This window comes from Corvus moneduloides, chromosome 9 (assembly GCF_009650955.1).
Source record: "Corvus moneduloides isolate bCorMon1 chromosome 9, bCorMon1.pri, whole genome shotgun sequence".
Lineage (NCBI taxonomy): Eukaryota > Metazoa > Chordata > Aves > Passeriformes > Corvidae > Corvus > Corvus moneduloides.
In genome coordinates, this window is record NC_045484.1 from 26,486,060 (window position 1) to 26,507,917 (window position 21,858).

At 38.9% G+C, this 21,858-nt stretch overlaps 2 protein-coding genes across 8 annotated transcripts in view; both read right to left on the reverse strand.

Moving 5' to 3' along the window:
* The window catches only part of TTC39A (tetratricopeptide repeat domain 39A), a 51,660-nt gene extending 50,659 nt beyond the window's left edge, over positions 1 to 1,001 (reverse strand). The window contains exon 1 of one of the 2 annotated variants that reach the window (XM_032118595.1): positions 822 to 1,001. In XM_032118595.1, coding sequence (XP_031974486.1) covers positions 822 to 856 — 35 coding nt within the window. In that variant the 5' untranslated portion in view covers positions 857 to 1,001. Of the gene's footprint in view, positions 1 to 142; positions 164 to 821 lie in introns of those variants that run through there. The other variant, XM_032118598.1, reaches the window with a different exon arrangement.
* Positions 1,002 to 4,484: 3,483 nt separating this feature from the next.
* The window catches only part of EPS15 (epidermal growth factor receptor pathway substrate 15), a 67,830-nt gene continuing 50,456 nt past the window's right edge, over positions 4,485 to 21,858 (reverse strand). For 4 of the 6 annotated variants that reach the window (XM_032117333.1, XM_032117334.1, XM_032117335.1 and 1 more), the window contains 12 exons: positions 21,005 to 21,166; positions 20,165 to 20,362; positions 18,086 to 18,283; positions 17,452 to 17,526; positions 17,023 to 17,113; positions 15,705 to 15,740; positions 14,758 to 14,894; positions 13,075 to 13,144; positions 11,805 to 11,881; positions 11,148 to 11,310; positions 8,252 to 8,430; positions 4,485 to 6,393 (listed from right to left, as the gene is read on the reverse strand). In XM_032117333.1, coding sequence (XP_031973224.1) covers positions 6,247 to 6,393; positions 8,252 to 8,430; positions 11,148 to 11,310; positions 11,805 to 11,881; positions 13,075 to 13,144; positions 14,758 to 14,894; positions 15,705 to 15,740; positions 17,023 to 17,113; positions 17,452 to 17,526; positions 18,086 to 18,283; positions 20,165 to 20,362; positions 21,005 to 21,166 — 1,533 coding nt within the window. In that variant the 3' untranslated portion in view covers positions 4,485 to 6,246. Of the gene's footprint in view, positions 6,394 to 7,646; positions 7,684 to 8,251; positions 8,431 to 11,147; positions 11,311 to 11,804; positions 11,882 to 13,074; positions 13,145 to 14,757; positions 14,895 to 15,704; positions 15,741 to 17,022; positions 17,114 to 17,451; positions 17,527 to 18,085; positions 18,284 to 20,164; positions 20,363 to 21,004; positions 21,167 to 21,858 lie in introns of all 6 variants that reach the window. The other 2 variants (XM_032117332.1, XM_032117336.1) reach the window with 2 other exon arrangements.

A 21,858-nucleotide genomic window follows, 5' to 3' on the forward strand; every position in this document is an offset into this window, starting at 1 on the left:
TCCACAGACCTTTAACGCAGCCATGTCTAAAACTTAACACGCCGTCATCACGGGAGAAGAATGTTATTTGCAGACTGATTCAGCTTTTGAAGCACGCACACAATGGAAGTTTATGTATTTTAGGGGCAGTGGGAGTGCACACCTGGAATGGAGAAAGTTATCCACCTGCAGCTTGGTCGTGAGGGCGAGCAAGAAGGTATTGAGTTACAGAGCAATTAATGTCAGCGTTTCACTGTCAAGGTGCATTGCTAGCTGCACAAACAGGAGCTCAAGCAAAAGGACCTGGTCTTCCACGCTCTTCCACAACCCTTTGAAGCCCAAAGACAATTTGCATGTAACTACTGAAGGGCTGCTGCGCAGGTATGTAATTAGCTCAAGCTAATGCTTTTTTCTAAGAAAAAAGAAAATCCCCTCAAAGTGCAAGAACCAGTTTGTCCCCGCGCAGTGGGGTGGCTCAGCCGGCACAGGTGGGCACAGTCCCTGCCCACAGCAGGCTCAGGCTAGTAGCCAGAGCGGCCCGCGGAGTGGCCCGGTCCCGGCCTGGGCAGCCCCTGCCCGCGGGCCGCAGGCGGCTCCGGCCACAGCCCCGAGAGCCCGTCGGGGTCAGTCCGGGGGCCCGAACTGCCCTCAGCGGCTCCAGCGCCCGGCTCGCCCGGAACCCCACCGCCCTCACGCCGTCCCGCGGCCGGACCCTCCGCTCCTGCGGGCACCGCGACAGGCGCTCCCAGCCCCTCCTCCCGCCCGGGACGGAGCAGCCCCAGAGCCCGGCGGAGGCGGCGCTGTCCCCCGGCGACCCCCCCCGGCCGCCCCCAGCCCCGTACCGGGCGCCGGCGCTGCCGGCCGGGCGGGCGTCCATGGAGGCGTCGCGACGGGCAGCAGCTGAGGGGAGGGCGGGAGGGCGGCGGGCACGGCTGGCGCTGCTGCTGCTGCTGCTCCCCGGCGGCCGCCGCAGCCACCTCGCATGGTGTGCGTGTGGAGCGACGGCAGCCGGGGCCTCGGCGCATGTTCGGGCAGGGCCGGGCCGGGCCGGGCCGGGCGGAGGGGCCGCCCCCGCAGGTGAGCGGCTGCGGCAGCGCCCGCCCTCCGCCGGCGGTGGGGATGAGAATGGGAAGGGATGGAATGGGACGGGATTATAGCCCGGGGTTACGGTCCCACCGCAGCGCTCGGGCGGGACCCGGGCGTGTCGCTCCGCACCGGCGCGAAAGACTCCGGGAACGGCCGAGAGGAGCGCGGGCACCCCTACTGTGTGCTGGAATTGGAGTCATTAATTCCGCTCGAGAAAAAACATGAGGAAAACATAAGTCATATTTCGCCAAGTTTTCAATTAGCTGCACTCTGCACCTGCTGCCAAGGCAGCGTTTGCCAGGGTGCGGCTGTCTACCCCCAGCCCAGGGGTCTGTGAGTTGTACCACGGGAGTAACACCCCACAGGGTTCACACCTCAGATGGAACAGGTTATGAACAAATTACATAAATAAATAATTAGATCCAAATAATTAAATTCTTTAATTTGTTCATTAACATAAAATTCATAAACAAATATTTAAAATTTTAACTTGCCTCTTCCATTAAAGGAAACCAAACCCATTGAAATTGCGAATAGATGTGCAATACTGGAAAAAAATTGCATTACTTTGGCCACTATCTATATTATAATTATATCAAACACGCAGCTTCAGGGTTACAAGGATAACAGTTCAGAAAAGATTAACAGAAGAAAGGAGCCTGTGAAAGGAAATGAACAAGGCAAAGGTATACACAGCCAAGGGAGTGGCAGGACAAACAGAAGGACTGGGTTGACATAAAGAAACAATGGGCACATTAACGGGAACAGTGGGTGTATAAGGTTAAAAAAAGAAAGAATTTATTAGCTGCACACCAACAATGTGGCTCGTGATGTGAGGAACAAGGGGTGGGTGGCAGGACGGGCTCACGCTCCAGTGCTGAGGGTGCAGCTGCTCCGAGAGAGGAGCCCAGACATCCAATGATCGAAGGATGAGTCCTCCGTCTGACAAGCAGCCAAGTAGTCATGATTGTCTTCACTAAATCAAACATTTTAGCTCACTGAGGGATAGCATAAGCAGTTGTGACAAGCACCTTCCCAGAGCTATTTTGGCACAAATGCAAGCCTACGTTTTCCAGCATAAGATACCTGTTTACATACATTTCATTTTTTGAATTGTGAGGCTCGTACATTCCAGCTCAGTGTGTTCACAATGAAACGAGATTTCTGCACTTCAGCCCATTTTCAGTAGCCAGTCCTAGCTAACTTAAAGAACATTTTTATTAATAATCACCCCAGAATATACTCTAAATTGCTTTTTACAACTTTTAGAATTTTATGTTGTAGGGACAAAGTTGAAAAAGCTAAAACAGAAGGACAAATCCAAGCATAGTATTGTATGTTTGAGAACAGTTGTGCTTTTAATATCTGACTGTAAAATAAAATAAAAATTTGAGTTAAATGGATAGCATATTAAGGAAAATTAGATAATTTAAATATACAAGTTTAACATTCAACAAGTATTTTACCTGCAGTTTTCAGGATTCAGGGTCAGTGGTTTGAACCTCAACCAAGTTATTTATTCTGTAAAAGTTATTACTGAATATGGTATGAGATGTGTACTCCAAAATCCTCAGAACTGTTTGGAACTCAAAGACCCTAATTTTAAAAATAAGGAGGTATTAGCAGAGCTTCATTAAGCATTAAAAAAACTTCTACAAGGATTTAAAAACCCACTGAGTCTTTTAAAATTACTTTTTTCAGTGTAAGTGACCACACCTGTTCATGTAGCATCTCAGAAGAGACTGCATTCTACGGAAGACAATCCTAAAGACCTTCTGGCTTTGCATACAAAAATTTCAATGCTACATTGTCCCAACAGAACAAACAATAAGTCTGGCCACACAGGAAGATCAGTCTAAGTGGATCAGGATGAGTCTGTCAGATGCAAACCTGAGACAGCTGACAATCTGCAGAAGTGTTACAGGATCTCTTGCTGGGACAGACCTCTGAAGTCAAAGGTAAGAATTTCTCCCTCTATTACCAGCAAACTAAATCCTCAAATATCTTGTTTAAAACAGCACTTCTGTTAAATTCTTAATCTATTTCCAGTTATTTGTATAGTCCTATATAGGAGTGCAACTGGCTGCTTATACCAACAGAGAAAACACCTCATAACATCTCTCCTATCAACAGGATACACACAAGTAAAATGGAATAAAATTCCTTCTACTCTCCACAAGGTTGTCTCTCCAGATTACCGGAGTTATGTAATAATTATGAGACTTGTTATCACTTACAGAACAGGAAATGGCTTAGCATTAAGTGGTTTGTCCATACTCACTTATTAAATCAGCAAGAGATAACTAGAGAAAACATCCTGACCTCCTGAACGCACATCCAAACAATGCAGCATTTTCCCCCTCTATCAGCAGATCACCTGCTCTAAAAACTACTGCTCTTTGGTTTTGGTTAAAATCAAAGGTCCAGGCAGCTCCAGATGTCTCCATTTTCACACAACAGGAATTCTGAAGCACTCTGAGCAATGAATGGGAATGCAAATGGGGTTATTTACGTATGTTTTGCTATTCATGTTTCTTTAAAGACCTTGTGGATGAAAATGACTTGTTTCAGGATATTACTGACTGATGGCTTGTCAGCTGACAAATGACAAGTTCCTTCCTATTTTTTCTGGAATAACACTATGCTGTCTTCCCCCCCTTCCTCTTTACTTCTGTCCCTTTCCTAATTTAAGCCTCAGAGGTCCTTGCAAACACAACTCTGCAGATAATTCAAGAGTTCGGTAACACTCACATGGGCAATGAAACTCCACTCTACCTACCAGAAGGGCAAGCTTCAAACTTGCATCAAAAAAAATCTTTAATTTGGGAAAATGACTGTCTTCTTCATTCCGATAAGAAAAAGTGGATGCATCTAAAAGCCAACCTTCATGTTTGCTCTAATTAACAACGGAATTAAATTGAAGAGTATTCACTTATTATACAGAATTCTGTAACAAGAAAACATAGTAGTTGCCAATGTTTTGAACAAATATGTTACTTTCCCAATCTTACTCTCTGTGTTATCTAAACACAGTATCATCTAAATTACCATTCTGTCAGTATTGCAAAAACAAAAACATGAGGTTTCCCATCCATGCCCACAATGACTTTGAAGATTCAGGATAAAGTGCGACTAAAACACTCCACTACCGAAGTACTAACTTTGCTAAATATTCAGATTCTGAAACAGCCAATTTAAACTTAAGTAGGTCAATGAAACTGTTGAGAAGTTACTGGGGAAATAACACGAGACACCACAATTCTGACACTGGATGCTATTTCGGTGAAGGTGACCCATGGCAGGTGGGTCAGGTGGCAAAGGCCACAGAAACCAGACTACAGTCAGAACACCTCATACTGAACTGCACTCACCCAATGCTTTACATCTCACAGCACCCTCCTGGAAAAACAGGCAAACAGTTCACATTTATGTACTTAAACTTTATTTCTTCATAATTACAGGCTATTGTTAGAATTTTTAAACAAAAGGGAAGTCTATAAATAGAGGCTAATCCCACCTGAACAAGTTGTTTAAAAAAAACCAAACCAAACAGTTAAAACTTCATAAAGTAATGCCATTTAGCTCACAGCAGTGGTTTGTTGGTAGTCTGAGTAAAAGTCCTATAGTCAGAGTCAGTAACATGAAATGTAACATCAAATGACTCAAAACTTTAAATTCCATAAAGGAAAGCAGGAATATATATATAATATATACATATAATATTGTGTTGGTCCACTGAGTATACATTTTTAACAAAAGATAAGAAACTATGTAATCCAGTTAAGCATATGATTTGCAAGATTAGTGTACACTCATTACAAAGATGTATAAGATAAGTTATAACTATTTAATACTTGCAAAATTTTAAGTTACTTTTTTTGAGCAGGTGTTTAAATGCTCATCTCCCAGTGCAAAAGAAAAACCATCCCAGTCAGGTTACTCATTTTTTTTTCCTGAAAAATTGAAAACCCTCAAACTCATGCAACAGCAGCATTGACAGGTAATGGGAAGAGCTTAAATATACTGAAGCATGGCTGAGTTCTCCCCCTTTGCCCCAGTGCTGTGTGTTGAAACACTTCAATTTCTCAAAAGAAATACCACAGGTTAAAAGTGCAAGAAAAAAACCCCTTGTAGATGTTTATGCTGCTGCCATCCATTTTTCTTAGATAGGGCATAAGATTATTCTTTTTGGAATTATTTTAATGAAACTGATTTTCCAAATAGAATTCTTTTAAAATGAACAATAAGTTATTTTCATTAAGTTATTTTCATTAACATTCTATCAATCCTACTCTGACTCAGTGACCATTCAGAAATCATTCAGTTTAAGGTGCAACTATCAGTTGGCATTCAATAAATTACATATACAGAAAACAACTGTGGTTAAAAAAAAAATAGAAATCAGACTACCTGTTTTTTCTTTCTATTCTCAATCCTATTTCAAATGGAACTTATTAACTTGCCAGTTCAGCTGCATATTTCACAGGCAAAAGTGGCTCAAATAGCAGTGGGGTCTCACAATTTGACAGTCACCTTAGCCAACAGCAAATGCACATGAATCTTCAGCTTAATTGCTTTATAAAACAAAATAACAGGTCTGTCTTAAAACCTATGACCATGCAAGAAAAGCAATAAAGGTTTCAGAAAGACACACTCTTTCTGATGGAGACTCCATGAAGATTATGTTAAATCCAACATAAAATCTTCAACGAGGAGAAAAAAAATCTATACGCATATATGTAGAAGAAAGCACTCCACAACTCTGGCATTACTAAAACCTCTTTAGAAGGATAAAAGGTTTCCAGTGACTAACTGCTTGATGGGAGACAGTCCGCCATGACAGAATAATTGCTGTGTTCACTTTATGCTCAATTACCAACTGCTGATAGATTACAGTCAAACCCCAATCTCTCCATTTGCATTTTAAACTGATTTGCTTTCAGCTGGGAAAAGTACTTTGTTCTCCTGAAAACTTGAGAGAAACTGAATGCTAAACTTAACAGTTATTCAAACAATAACCAAAAGGATTGAATTTAGCAGAAACATTCACATCACTTTCAGAAATTTAAAACCTTTCATAGTTTCTTGTATATATGCATTTTATGATTAACATTTAAATAGGTTAGGTACTCAGGAAAAGGGACATAACAGTTTACGTAAGATAAAATCTTGTTCTAAACTTCATGCTTCTGATATTTCAGATTTACTGAGTGCAATAGCCAGTTCCAAGTCTTCTTGCTCTTGCTGTTTTAGTCTTGCCAATCTTTCTTTCTCTTCTCTCTCACTTTCTCTCTTAGCCCATTCAATCATGTCTTCCTCAGTAGAATACTGCATTTCAAAAAGACAAAATAAACCAGATTAATAATACAATGATAATTTTTACTGTCCAAATGCTCAGTTTAAGGGAGAATTAGTTTTTCAACAATTGCACATATTCTAGTCTTCAAATATTACTTGTTTTGTAGTTGTAATAGACTAAGATTGGCTTCATCTAAGATTTAACTACTAAGAAGTGCACTGAAGCCATCAAACTGATGTATTTTAATGGAATATGCCATGTTTCAAATTTCAGTATTAAGTTTCAAAAACATTACTGAGCAGAAAGTGCTATAATTCAAATATATTTTATTTTGGATAAAAAACACTCTATACAAGAAAATCTGAATAAATCAGGAGAACACTTTGCAAAGCACACTCCTATTGACACTGTAGGCCATCCTGATTTACCCTGCTTTCATTAGGGATGACTTTTCCAAGTGACAATGACTGCAAAAATTTAGCTGTGAACTGTTTCTGAATGTGTAGATGAAAAATATTGCCAAGAAGCAGCAAAATAATAAGGTAGCTGTAGAGTTAGAAGGCTGGTAGTAATACAGAGAAAGGTCAGCATGATATGAGAGGGGAAAAAGGAACAGATTATTTCCATGTATATTGATGAGAACTGACAGTGAACTAAATACCTCTGGCACAATGATTATGAATCAGAGACAGTTAAGGGTATTATCTTCAATAAAATACAAAAGATTATGCTAAAGTTTCTTTCTAGTAAACATGCAGAAAAATTAAGAGGTAGGTGAAGTCCTGGTCCTCACGGATGTCCCAGCATTAGCTGAAAGGGTTAGAGGTTAGAGACTCCAGGTCTCTGCTTTGAGCTGCTGCTTTGGGAAATAAAAGCAGAAACACCTGAGTTTTCTCCATAGTGCACTCAGTACTTTCAGTAATTGCAGCTGGAAAAGAATACTTTTTCCTTCATAAAGATAATAAACATTTTTGCCACTCCTCCAAACTGGCTTCTCAGACCCCCTAACTACTACCACAGATGGATAACCACATTTCAGAAGTTACCATGCTACAAGACACACCAACCAGTGCAAGTCTACTTTGAGAGCCTGACAGTCCTTAGTTTACCTCAATCAAGCACGTAGTTTATTAGGCCTGAACAGAAAAAGAGCAGTATGGACAAGATACTGTAAATGCAAATTGCATTTAACAGGTATCAGGCTTGAAAGTGAGATGATGCCTTTCAAAACTTCTACTTGCAAAAGCTCAAAAGAAAAAATAATATATAGGCATGCACAAACCTTTAGATTTGCTTCTACTGCTTGGACACCACGACTTCTATGAAATGAATTCTGGTTATAAAGAGACACTTACTACTTTTTACTTCATTGTGCATAAGTCTGGAATTCACTAACCATTCAAAACTCACCAAATTATATTTCATTAACATACACTGTTATGAGGCTGTTTATCAATATTTTAGTACATTAAAACTATGACCAAACAGTTCAGTGACAGTTACATTAAAACCACATTTTGGTTTATTTTTAATTGAATAGTTAACAGTGTGCTCGTTATAGATTTATAATTTCAATTTGCTGCACACATTGATAAAATGGATAATCCCTAGGACATAGATATTTCTGAAATCCTCTTTTCTAAAAGCTAGGAGGCCTCCACGAAAAAAGGCATAAACCCAATGCAATTTAAACGTTAACTACAGCATTTTGCAGCATTTTGGTTTAGGACAGCCTCAGCTGCAAATGTAAACACTGTTTTGAGTGGAAGCAATATCCCTTTCATACACGGGATATGTTTTAATAATTTAAATTAGACTGAAGACTTCAGTGTGAACATTTCAAAGCTGCCGTTATACTGAAACAAATGTAAAAAGTGTTTTACTCACAGTACTGAAGTTTGCAAAATTGTTGGGGTCAGCCTCTTTACTGATGCTGGTGGGAGCAAATGGATCAGAGAATAGATCTGCTTCTTGTTCTTTGGGAATGTCTGGGGTGGGGAAAGGCTGAAATGGATCGCTCGGTTTAAAGGAATCTGAAGAGTCTATTTGATTGATAGGTCTTTTCCCTTAGATTAAAATGAATTTAAAATGAATTTAAGATAGCAGGTAATAACATGCCAAAACTAGTTAAAAAAAAAACCATTCAAAAGCTACTTTGAACACAACCTCTTCCCACAAACTAGTGGAGCTCTAGCTTCAGAGGAAGGGTTGCCAATTGAAAAAAGGAGGGTGCAGCCCACACTTTCTGAAAGGGTAATCAGGTAAAAAGGAACACATGTATGTTAATGAGTCAGGAACACAGTTATATATTAACGAACTATTTTGGAAAGAGAATTGCTAACAGTTTTGAGCACCTATTCTGTCGGCACAGTATTGTTTTCTGGTTATCAACTGCCTTTGATCATTCCAGCAAGGCTCTTTTATTATTTGTTTGAATCTAGTTAACACAGTTTTTACTCAGAGACCAGAAATACATTACACTTGTAAGTGTTCAAAACACCATATCCTCTCACTATGCTAAGACTAGGAATTTCTGCAGTTTAGAACAAGGAGTATGATAACAGACAATCACAGGCTGAGCTGTTTTGTTAACACTTGCCAAAGTAGTTGCAAATAAACAGAATTAGGGACAAACAACCACTTATCTTGTTGGGTTTTTTCAGCTTAACCCCAGCCAACTTTCAACACCTTTGAGGACATTAACCCAAATGCTTTCAGGAACAGCTGAGCTGAATTTCATCCCACCATTCCCTTTGTACGTTACTGTTTACACAAGAGTTTTCAGTGCAGTATTTTGAATTCTACTACCAGGTTCTGCAAGTGGTTCCACACTTGCAGTGGCTGTGTTTTAAAACTTGCTTCTGTTTCCATTTCAGATTAAAACTGCGGAATTGAACCAAAGTGCTTATTACTTCATATATCACTACTGAAAACTAGTCTAAAAATTATTTTGTAAGAGCAAAAGAGATTCTCATCTGGCCATGATTTAGAGATTTGGAGAATCTGTTCCCATCCCCTTGGGAACATATGATTTACTTACACACTTCCCAGATAACCCTTCTATCTCTCTCACTGATGATGTTCTATCTATGTATCACTGATGACAATATTGTGGCTGCCCCATCCCTGGGAAGTGTTCAAGGCCAGGTTGGATGGGACTTTGAGCAACCTGCTCTAGTGGAAGGTGTCCCTGCCCATGGCAGGGGGTTGGAACGGAATGATCTTTAAGGTCCCTTCTAACCCAAACCATTCTATGATTCTACAATTCTGTTACCTGAAAACAATGCTTGCCTATTTCTTAAAATATGTGGGAGAAGCAGCTCCAAGTAACATCCAGGGAATTTTATTTTTGCATGGGAAGGGTTAATAATTGTAAGAATATAAAATACACAATCACCAAATCTTCCTGAAAATCAAGAAATGAGGGTGCTTATCAGTAGAGAGGCAACAAATTCAGAGGAAACAGCCCTTCTACATATTTTCCAATAGAGAGAAGAATTAAAAGAAAGATTGTTGGATATTTCTTTGAAAAAGCATTCTATTGTTTCAAATCAGACCAAGGGAGTCATTAAAAATAATTACATTTAAGTACCTCAAATTTTATTTCCATTAGGAAAATAATTAAATGGGAATGGTTATCAAGATAACCACATTTTTAACCGTGCATATCAAATCAGCCTATTTTTTTCAAGTCATCTGTTGCTAAGGATGCTGCTGTTTCACCCCTAGAAGCTTGTATTCCAAAAGTGCACCATGTCACAGCCACTCCCACACAATCAAGTCAGAAATCCTTTTTATGTTTAAATAAGGACCAACACCAAACATTCGAATACCATCACTTGCCATGTCAGCTGTTTCAATGTTATTTACAATGGAAATTATTACTTGCAAGGCATTAGCATGAACCAGATCTCACACCAACATTAGAAATTAAACAGCTGAGTTTAAACTTCAGCATGAGCACTCCTGTATCTACTGTGTTCCCATTCTTTTGAGGAAAAGATGAATACATGTTTAAGTTTCATGCCAGAGTTTTTCAAAACACCTTAAGACTCATCCATATAGTGTAACAGTGAAAAAAATGATGCAGTAGAGTTCATAAAGACAACGAAACAGAGGACAGAAAATTTTAAAGGAATACTAGAAATATATTTTCCTATGTTTGCAAAAAAAATGAGAGTGAGGAGTCTGTTGTAACATGGTCTTGTTGCAACCACAAGAAGGTGTTGTTATCCATGCTAATCATAGCTTTTTCTGGAAAGCAGAGTGGTTTGTGCCATGGAGCATCCCTTAGGACTCCTCTACCGCTGAGGAGAAAACAGCCCAGGGAACTTAGGTTTATTACTGTTACTGCTACAAAGCTCTGGCAAGGCCACCTAGAAAAAGTTAACCTGAAAACCTGAGCCAGGCATTTAACCCTATTTAATTCATTTTGCATTTGTGTCTGCAATGTATAAAACACACTAAATTCTCGCTTTAAGCATAATTTAATTCAAGATTCACAGCGTATCACATTAGTAACCATTTAATTTGCAGCTATGCTGTGTTCTTGCACACATTTCTAGTAAGTCTTTTCTCTTGTTTTCTAAATCCTTTGTCTCTTCAAACTATGATCCCAAACACCATGCCAAACTTAACTCTGAGGAAACGACCAAGAGATCAGGAACGGACTTGTTCCACATCTTGCTCATTCATTTTAAATTCAGACCCTTCGCCCTCCCCTCATAATTACTGTCTCTCTGCCAACATGAAGCAGCTGATTGTTACCAGTGTCAGCTCTTACCAGGTGGTGGTGGACAGGGCCTGGTGGGAGTTCCTGTCTTAGGGGGCAGCGCAGGAGGAACATCCTCATTTTTAGTGGGTGGTTCCTCAAATAAGTTTTTAGTTATGGTGACATTGCTGACAGAGCCTGACGTGGAAGAGCTAAAGGGATCCTCATTGTTGGCCTTCAACAAAGAAAACAGCAACACACACATTTTCAGTGCAGTGCTACTAGACATTCTCTTCAATAATACAGTATTAAATCAGAACTGAAAGTTTGGACTAAGACTAAAGAAAAGACTTTTGTTTATTTTTACACATATCCACATACTACAGAAGATTGAACAGAAAGAAAAATCAGGAATGGCTACTGTTACAGCACTATAAAGTTGAAAGCAGTTAAACAGGAAAAGTAATACTTTTGCTGCTAAACACAGCAAATTTAAAAATAAATAGGTAAATTATAGTATCACTGGAAATAGAGAGAAAATACTTATGAAGCTGAAAAGATTGCATTCTTCACAGAATCGCAGGACAATCTGCTATCAAGACCTCTTTTTCAAGCAAGTCAGCCATTATAAATGTTCAGTAGTGGCAAAACTGTAATGAAGCTGAGTAAGCTCTGTCTTGTCACTGCAGTTTCATGCATTTTCTATGAGTAGCAGCAGCTTCATGTTACCTTTGACAGAGTGCTGAAGTCAGCAAAGCCACCTTCAAAGGATTCGCTTCCAAATAGGGAGGCAAAGGGGTCTGTAGCTAAATACAAATCAAGCAAAGAATAAGATTAAAAGTTAAATATGAAAGACTGAAAAGAAAAATCCCACTACAAAATAGCAACTATTACGTATTTTGCAACATAAACTAATTCAAGTGAAGTATTTTATGAGGTGAGCACTTCAAGTTTTAAGTAGCTTTTTCAAAAACTCTTAAGTGTCAACTTCCAGTTAAGAATAATAAATCTCCTGAACAGGAAGTAATTCAAAAGAAATACTGATATTATGTTTTCCTACATTAAAAAAAGTTAAATTCCACTGAAAATATCAAATAAGCATACTACTGGAAATGTTCTACTGAGATACATGTATGTATACACACAGAGGTGTTTTGTGTGCATACACCCATAAATATACATATACAGACATATATATATTTATGTGTATATATATGAACATGAACCAGAGCTCTTTTCTGACTGCAGACCCACTTGTGGAATCAAGTATCTGAACCTCATATCATCCCAGTCTAATTCAACAGTATGCTTTCATTCTCATGTGCCTAAAATTTGTGAAAACTGCTACTCTACTGTAGAGCAAGAAGTGCCATAACTCACTTCTGCATCTCTAAAAACCACCATTTTCCCCCTACAATTAAAATGAACAGGTTTACAATACAAAATCACACATGGATTCCTGTTTTGGATTATCACTTGTCAGTGCAGTTTAGGAAAACAGGAGTTAAGAGCCTTCCCTAGAACATATTTAGCCCTCACATGAGAGAGGGTCACAGAAGGAGCAAACTTGAGCAGTAAAAAATCTCAATGAAGTAGTTACTCTATTCCACATCTACTCTTGTAGTACAGAGCTATCCTGATGTTACTTAGAAAGTAACATGATATCTCAGAAAACAACTCTAATGGGAAGCAGTACCAACAATTCAAATAGTCCAAACGCTTAGATCAGGATATTGTCCCAGTTTTAGGTAAAGCAGAGGAACAGCTCTTGTGGAATCAATCTTCAGTGATACACACTACAGATAAAGAGTCAGTTTTGGTTTATAAAATTCACCCCTGGAAACAGGCACCTTATGTCACACTTTATAGGAAAATTCAGAAAACACGGGAAATCCCTAAAATGCTCTGTTGTAAATTCAGTTAAAAAACAGAAATTAAAGCAAGGAAAAGCAAATAAAAATAAAACTCAAGAAACTTGATATGTATAATCTACTTTTACCTAGATCATTTGATGTAGTAACAGTGGTTCCACCAGGAGCAAAAGGGTCATTCTTCTTTGATATCTCTGTCTAAAATAAAAAATTCCTTTGGAGGGAAATTTGTTTTTCAGCTTAAAAGATTCTTCAATCTAAGAATACAGTCACGATTTATTTTAGTTTAGAAGTTTTAAGATAACACATTCTGGAAATAGCTTTTATCAGCATCAGTAAACAAGTCTGTCAATAGAAACTCCTCCTCTCTGTTTTGATTAATACTTTGGAAGGATGGAAAAAAGGTACAACATGTGCAACATACTTGGTAATAGCTAATGCAACAGTCAAGAGTAGCTACCACTCATTTTGGTCTCAGATTTCTACAAGCAGAGCTATCTTCAGGAAACTATAACTACAAGATTCCAACACTCCAGAGATGTGTGGTAAAGCATTTAGGATGAAAGCATAATTTCAGAAGTACAGATCTCAAGAATCCACTGCTAATCCCACACCACAGCTCTGGCCTCCCTTTTTTTTCCTTCCTTTGGACTGTAATAAGACCAAGAATTGGTTATATTAGAACATCAAGACTTTGAAAAGGATACTGTGCCAAGTATTAGAGATTGTAAAAACCTAATTTTTAAGGCTGGAGGTGTAGACTGTGGTGTGTAATATGACCCTGAGATCTGCACAACGTGCACACCATGGGGATGGGCAGGACCACCACTGTCAGGTGCAGTGGTTTCTCACTCTCTTGGCTGCTGTGGGTGCACCTCAGGCACACCCTACAGCCACTTAACTTGCTTCTTAATCCACATGTATCTTTGAGACTTATATATGTCTATGCAGATTCTATGCACACACAAAGCTGGAAGTGAGGCATGAACAGAAACAGCACTGAAAAGGAAACAAGATGGCAAAAGAATGGAGACAAACTTAATGACATGAAGAATTACAACTGCTTAAATTGTCTTTTGTCTATCAGCTTTAAATATTACACATTCAACAAGTTCTAGTGTACACCAGAGAGGGTTTTATGCCCAACTCTACCTTATTAAAGGCTCAAGACTATTCAATAACTGCTTGTTTATAATGTGAGCAACTAAAAGTTACGCTGAAGTACATTTGAAAGAGGTACATTAAGTAGGAATCTCCACATTATGAGAGAGCTTTGATGATTCTTATTAAAAAAACCCCAAAACACAATAAAACCTAAACATACACCTACAGAACAATTTGTCTTTTCTGAGGGGAAACCCCATACACCACATCAGATTTCAGATAAGAAAGAGCACATACTTCTTGATGCTATAGAGTGTGGAGGCAAAAATCAAGTGTCTCAACTAAACTTGGTGAGGTTTATCCTGCGTTTCTTTCAGCTAACTAAGTTCCACCAACTAATAGAGCTTAAGTCATTATTGTTAAATAATGACAGAGCTTAAGTCATCACTGTCAAATGCTCTTAGCTGTGAAGCAATGAAGATCCACAATGAAATTATTTTAAAATGTTTTTGTTTTTACTTCTATTTCATCTGTGACTATTTCTAGAAAATAGGACACAAAAAAGACAAGACAGAGCCAGGGGATCAGACATAACCTTTATATGATTTCTGAATATCAATTCTTTAAAGCATGTCTAAATGTGAAAAATAGGTTATTTTGTCCAAATCATACATACAAAGCAGTAAAAGGTGTGACACCAAACTTACTGTGGTATTATTACTGTTGTCTGTAGAGCTAAATGGATCAGTGCCAGCAGTCACAAAAGGGTCGGTGGAGGATTGTTTGAAGAAAGAGTCAGCTGCAAAAGGGTCTGAGCCTTTGAAGGGATCACCACCAAAGGGATCTAAAAAGTAAATGTCCTTAACATTTCTGCTTGCTTTACTTAGCTCATATCCTAAAAACTGAACAATATATCGCTTTTTTCATAGTGCTACAAAGTGACATGTTTAAGGCCAAGGACCTTTAAAGCATGAAATTCACCTGTGAATAATTTGTATTCTTTGATTCAAAACATCAGACAAGCCAACATTTTCTGCACTTCATGAAACAGTAGTTCCAGAATCATCTCAGCATATAGGTTCTTTAACCAAGTCTCCTAAAAATGGAGCATTTTATTGTTTCTAAGATCTCTCCTGCCCTCCTCTCCTGCACTCCCCAAGCCCAATTGATGTTTCTTATTTGGCAGTATCTTACTATTGCTTTCCCACTGTTATTTAGCTTTTTTGCCACCAGTAACTCCATTCAGGCCCAAGCAAACAATGCAATGACATTGCCTATACAGTCAGTCTAAATAGAGACTTCCCACCTTTTCAATACTTGATTCTAAAGGAAGTTGGTAAGTTAAGAGCCTTTAAAAGAGCACAGTCCTACTACCTTGCATATAAAACAGGCACCAAGAGTTTGAGGCCTTCTGTTCACCACCTTCACATACTTAAATTCCAACCAAGGAACTTCCAACAAGAGCAAAGTTCACTGGCAATGGACTTCTCTGAAAAGCCGTAACACAAGCGGCCAGATGCTAATGCCACATATATCCTATAATGACTTTTTGTGGCATTTCCACTTACTTTTCTCCTCTGAAAGTGGTGACACTTCTCCCCACTAGCAAGAACCATTTAGAAAAACGAGCACATTACAAGTTATAGTTACTTACCAATTTTTCCAAAAGGGTCATCTTTGAAGGGATCATCTGTTCAAAAGAAAAGCAAATATTCATTAAGCAACTTATTACCATCATGAAACACACACAAAAGCAGCCATCTCCAAGCTGCATTTCCATTGGCTGTTGTCCACAAACACCCACATTATGCAGTATTACCACTGCAGTAATCCAGGCCAGCTACTGAGACGAGTCCCAGATTTGTTTGATTGTCACAGACACTGTGGATGATAGCTCCTAAGTGTTTACTTCAGTACTGGATGCATGATACCAAGTCATTTCTACTTCCTCATGTAAATCTGAGAGACAGATACTCTGTCTCTTAGATGTAGGTATCTACCCCGAATATACTGAGTGCTCAAAGCCCTAAAGTTTGGCTCTTAACAGACAGACCTTTTCTCTTCTGAAAGAAAGGCATTGTCAAGTGCTGTAAGACCACTTCAATATAAACAAAAATCAAGCAGGATCTACACAGAAACATTCAAGCTGTTTTAAATTCGTTTAATTTATTCATTAAAAATATTGAATCTGCACTGACATTCTTTCAGAAGCCAAGTGATCTGAAACAAATTTAGGTTATTTTCCTTTCAAAGCAATACAAGCTAAATTGATCAGGCCATGTTGATCTGAAAGCATGTTAAATCATATTAATGTGGCTGAAAACATCTGCTTCAGCAGTTAACTCAAATTAACTCCCCTTCCCCAACTGGCTCCATATAGGGAGATCATTCCATCCATAAAACATAAGAGCAGAGCAACACCATTCGTCAATGGCAAGTTCTTAAAATAAAGCCCAGCACTTCCACAAGATGAACAGATGGTGCAGTTCCACATTACCTTGTTCTGAGAGCCAAACTCACCAGAAGTAGGCCACAGCCATTCATTCTGAACCACTCACACCCTCCCCACAGCACAACCCAGAGAACCCTCCACTGACCTGTTTGTGGATTGGGGCTGTAAATCAGATTAGTGACACCACATGTATCACAAGTATGCCCACACATTTACAGCCAAAATGCCACCAGGGCAGGGGCAGGGAGGGGCTGGGTAAGAGACATGCTCAGGAAGAGCAGTGAGGGAAAGGAGCAATTTTCAGAACTCATTAGGAAGTCCAGATCAAGGAAGGAGAAACATCCCGGAACTCTCATTTCTATCACTTCTATTTTTGTAATGCTATTGGCTCCACACTCCTGTCACTCACACATCTTCAGATTTATTCTATAAAGAGCAGTCTCAAGGTGCAGATGAGTCTGACGTGCTCACACAAGACCCGTTTCTGCAAATCTGTACTTAGACACAAATGATTACTTACTGCCAACAAAAGGGTCAGACTGGAAGAACTCTAAGCTGGCTTCAGAAACTAGATCAGGCAACGGATGAGATTCAGCATCAAATGGATCTTCCTGGGCAATGCAGACATAGAGAAACGTATTAAATTTTTAAGACTTGCAAGGATGGAAAGCACTTATGACATCTCCTGTTACCATTCAGTAGTTTCTTAAACCTTAAAGCAAAGAGACAGCTGGAATTCTATATAATTCATCAATGGAGATCCAAAATATTTTTCAACAACCTGCCTGCTACATGAGACGAAATGTTTTCAAGACATCACACTAAATAAAACCAGTAAGAAGAGACAATTATTCTTATACTGTTATATGACCATCATGCAAGCCTGAAACAGTTTAACCAGGGTTTTTTTTAACCTACTTTTTCCTCCCCCAAACTTGAACAAACTCACTTTTTTAGTAACAGTCGCAGCTGGGGTCTCTTTCTCTTCTCCAACAGAGACTGCTGTTTCAGGACTATTCCTTATCTGTACAGGGATAAAAGCAATTCACCATAAATAAGTAAATAAAAGACTGCACAATAAAATTTTAAGTTTTAAATAGAATTACAGAATACACTAAAGCATACTTTAAGAGGTTCATACTTATTATAGCACATACTTTAGTGTTCCATAAACCCTGAAAAATTTAAAAAAAATAAATCAATCACGAATCAACTGAGACATAAGGAGGAACATTTAAAGCAAGACGGTTTTAGATTTTCTGTACTTTTCCTTATTCTGCTCTCATTGCACCAAATGCAGACAGCTGCTCTCCTTTAATGTTAATTCTGCTATTCAATTTATGATATTGTGCTTTGGAAATAAATACAGACAAAATGTTATTGCCACTTTCCAGGCAAGCTAAAATTACCCCCTTTTCTGCTTATGAACTTTCAGATATGTGGAAACACAGTCCCTCAGAAAAACACCCATAAATTTCAGTTGTGCAAGTGTTTAAAAACATAATCAATCTTAGTACATTCTTAACTTATTCCAATTTCACAGCTGCAATGCATCGTGATCAAGCAGGCAAAACACTACTCACTGGAGACACACTGTTTGTTTGTTCCTCTTCTGCTATACTTTCCCTCTCAGCATTGTCATTAAGGTTTGCAGTTTCACTGCTGCTGTTGCTAAGACTAGAATGATCCACAGTTCCATTAACAAGTGTATTATGGGGCTGAGAGTGCCAACTAAATTGGTTATTTTCCAGTTCTTTCAGCTCAAGAAGCTTCGTCTGCACCTGTGAACAGAAATAAATGTATTTGCATCAGTATGGCAGCACATGGAAGCCAGTAAATATGGCCATCCCTTCCTAAATACAAGGTGGGTGATACATGTCTGAAAATCTTATTTAGAAAAACAAATATAATAAAAACCTGTTCTGTCAATCAAAGGGTGAAATTTGAGAGATAAGCAGAAATCCTATTTAGCAGAAGTGCAGAGTGGTTGAAGGACACCTTTTGCCAAGGAAGAAGACTGTCACTGGCAATACCAAGACTTGTTGTTACTCAAACTCATGAGAAAAGTTGCAAATGTTTCAGGGGTTTTTTGTTTGTTTAGTTTTACTGGGGAGTTTTGGTTGGGGTTTTTTTTCTTATTTTTATTTTGGGTTGGGGTTTTTTGTGTGTGTGTGTGTGATTTGGGTTTTTTTCCTAAATTATGTATTTGCAATTTCCTTAAAATTAAAAAGGCTGCTTTATCAGAATTCTCATCTTCTGAGAAGGAACATTACAATTTCATTATCTCCCACATGACTTCTGAAGTGTACAAAAGCCAAGTCATGTTCCTAAGCAGACACTTATATCAATATGTTATTATTTCAGCAATATTAATTATTAGTTAATTAGTGCCTTACAGCAAATATTTACAACCAATCTGCCAGTTATGACAGAATTACTGGAGCTGGCAGGTTATGCAAAAGGATAAGCTTAGTTCAGATATTTGGGTGCCTAAATCCCACTGAACTCTGCTACATCGGTCACCTAATAGAGTTCTCAGGGTGTCAGCAAAGACACCACCAGGTGTCTTTCAAATTAACTGACCTCAGACCAGCCACTGGATAATCTCGCCTAAAGCACCAAAGCACCTACTGTTCCTTATTTGTGAGTCAAGAGCAATAAAATCAGGAGTACTGTTATAAAACCTAGTAAAAAAATGTCAGTGGTACAGTCAAGCATAACCACTCATATTATCAGCCTCAAATCTGTTCATGGCAAGCACCTCTTGCCATATAAAAACACTGAAACAGTATAACCTTCTCTCTAGCTGTGATGAAATGATGAAAAAATCCACTTGTTTACTTCTCAGTTTCTAAACTAAAAGCCATATTTTAAAATTATGAATGTTACAAGACTCATTAGCAAGTTACAGATGTAAATTGTGTGAAATGACCACCCCAAAAGTCAGCCATTTCTAGGGTTCTAAGGCAGGATTTTGCCTTTTGTTTTCAACTTGGTATCAGTGTTAGTGGCTCATACATAACACAGCTGGCAACAGGGAAGGAGAACCATGAGGAAAGGGTGTGCAAGTTCATGCATCACTGAAGTAATAACAAATCACTGATAACAGAGAGAAACTGAAAATGTTCCACACAACAGCAGCCACCTCAAAGCACAGGGCTTGAAAACCAATGCAGACAGCTCTCTGCTTCTCAGTGTCTAATCTCAACTCAATTTCTTCTTACATCCACCTTACTTCCCCCCTTCAACAATGCACTAAGTAAATGCTATCAGTAATTTTATATCAACTTCACATCAATTAAGGAATTGTGAGAGCGTGCCCCAGGCCACGACTGAGGATGAAAACCTAAATAACTACTGGACACAGAGAATTTAAGTCTGCAACATCCATTTTTCATTCATTACACTATGACAAATTATCCATAGAGTATAATAAATTAATCCCTTTAATTAATAAACTTGGAGAAAGACCATGAAGTATGACTTAAGTCTGCCTCTAAAAATCCTAACAACTACTAGCACAGAACATATGTGTATGTAACTAAAGACACGAGCAAACAGTGAAGAAAAAAGGAAACAATGCCTTCCCCTTAAGACAAACCACACTAATATTTGCCAGCTCAAAATATTTTTGGGGGGGTGGGTCTTTCACACTGCCTTACTGAATTGATTTCCTGTTGTGAATCCTGCAGATGTTGCTGAAGAGGTCCCAGCTGTGCTTTCCCAGACTCTATGCAATGCTCAAGCTCTGCAGTTTCTTGCTGCAGGCGACTCAGCTCCTCTTGGGCTTTGGTCAGTTCATCCTCATATGCTGAAATCTTTGATTCCTGACTTGTTATTTCAGCCTTCAGCATGGCAATCTAAAGCATGAACAACATTTCAAGTTAAAAAAAAAAACCAAACCAACAAAAAACCCACACCCAAAAACCCAAACAACATTTTCAAACACAACCAAATACTATTATTTATGATCAGAAAAAGGAAAAATATCTCACAGCTATTGCAAAGATTATAGATCATACTGAATGAACCGTTAATTCTCTACTGGTGTCAGTAAGAACAGATTATTTTAGCTGCTCTTCTGACCAACAGAGGTATTTCTAGTATTGAAAAGATAATTTCAGACATTAAAGAAATACAATAGCTTTATGTTAGAAAAAAATTACCTAAGATGATATATTTTTAACCACTAAGAAATCAGTCCCAGTAATTAAGTGTTTCTAACTACATTTATATGGTATTATAAAATTTTGCTAACTGTTTGCTCTAAACCTCATTTGTGTGCAAGTATATCTCAATATGTTTGTTGACACACTGGTTCTAAATTAGGAACAATGAAGTGAGTGATGTATTTCCTATGCTCTGTCAGTCACAAAACCTTGACACTCAGGCTATTTATTCATTAAAGCTTTTTCTCCTGCCCCAACAACTGTAACTCTGCAAGGCCAAGTTCTTTAAGACAAGGCATTTGTTCTTCCAAGGGCCTTGGCCACCAGACTTACCAAATGGGCCTCCTCTGCACATTTCTGCCTGATGTCATTAAGTTGTTCTTCCAACTTGGCCTTCTGCTCATCAAGATCATTAAGGGTTTCCTGTGCTTCCTGTTTCTGAGCCTGCAGCTTTTGCAGATTACTGCTCTCCCGCTTTACTTCATCCTGGAGATCCTGAAATAAAACACATCAGCTTTACATTTGTTCCCTCTCTCCCCCTAACCACTGAATTCCGCAGTGCTAACCCAGATTTCAAAGTATCAACAAATTATCTTCCAGAAGCTGGCAGGGATACCAGACAAAGCAACTCTCCTCAGATTCTAATTCAATGACATAAAAATAATCAGGTTGGTTGTGTTCGCTTTTCTTCAGTAAAACAAATCTCACTGAAGTATTGAGATCATGCACCAACACATGGATTAACTGTTTTCCTTACAGAAAGCTCAGGGTTTCATTTTGAATTTATAAGTTGTCTTTATTCAGGCTGCTACACTGTCTCTGTCCTATGTTTTAGCACTATATTTTACTGAGTTTCTTATTCAGAACATGGACCTGTTGGAGCAAGTCCAGAGGAGTTCATGAAGATGGTCAGAGGGCTAGAGCAGCACCTCTGCTACCAAGACAGGCTGAGACAGATGGGGTTGTTCACCTGCAGAAGTGAAGGCTCCAGGGAGACTTTAAAGCCCCTTCCAGGAACTAAAAGAGGTTTACAATAAAGTTGGAAAGGATCTTTTTATCAGGGCATGGAGTTACAGGACACAAGGGAATGGCTTCACACTGACAGAGGGCAGGTTTGGATGGGATATTAGTAAAAAATCCTTCCCTGTGAGGGTGGTGAGGCCCTGGCACAGGTTGCCCAGAGAGGC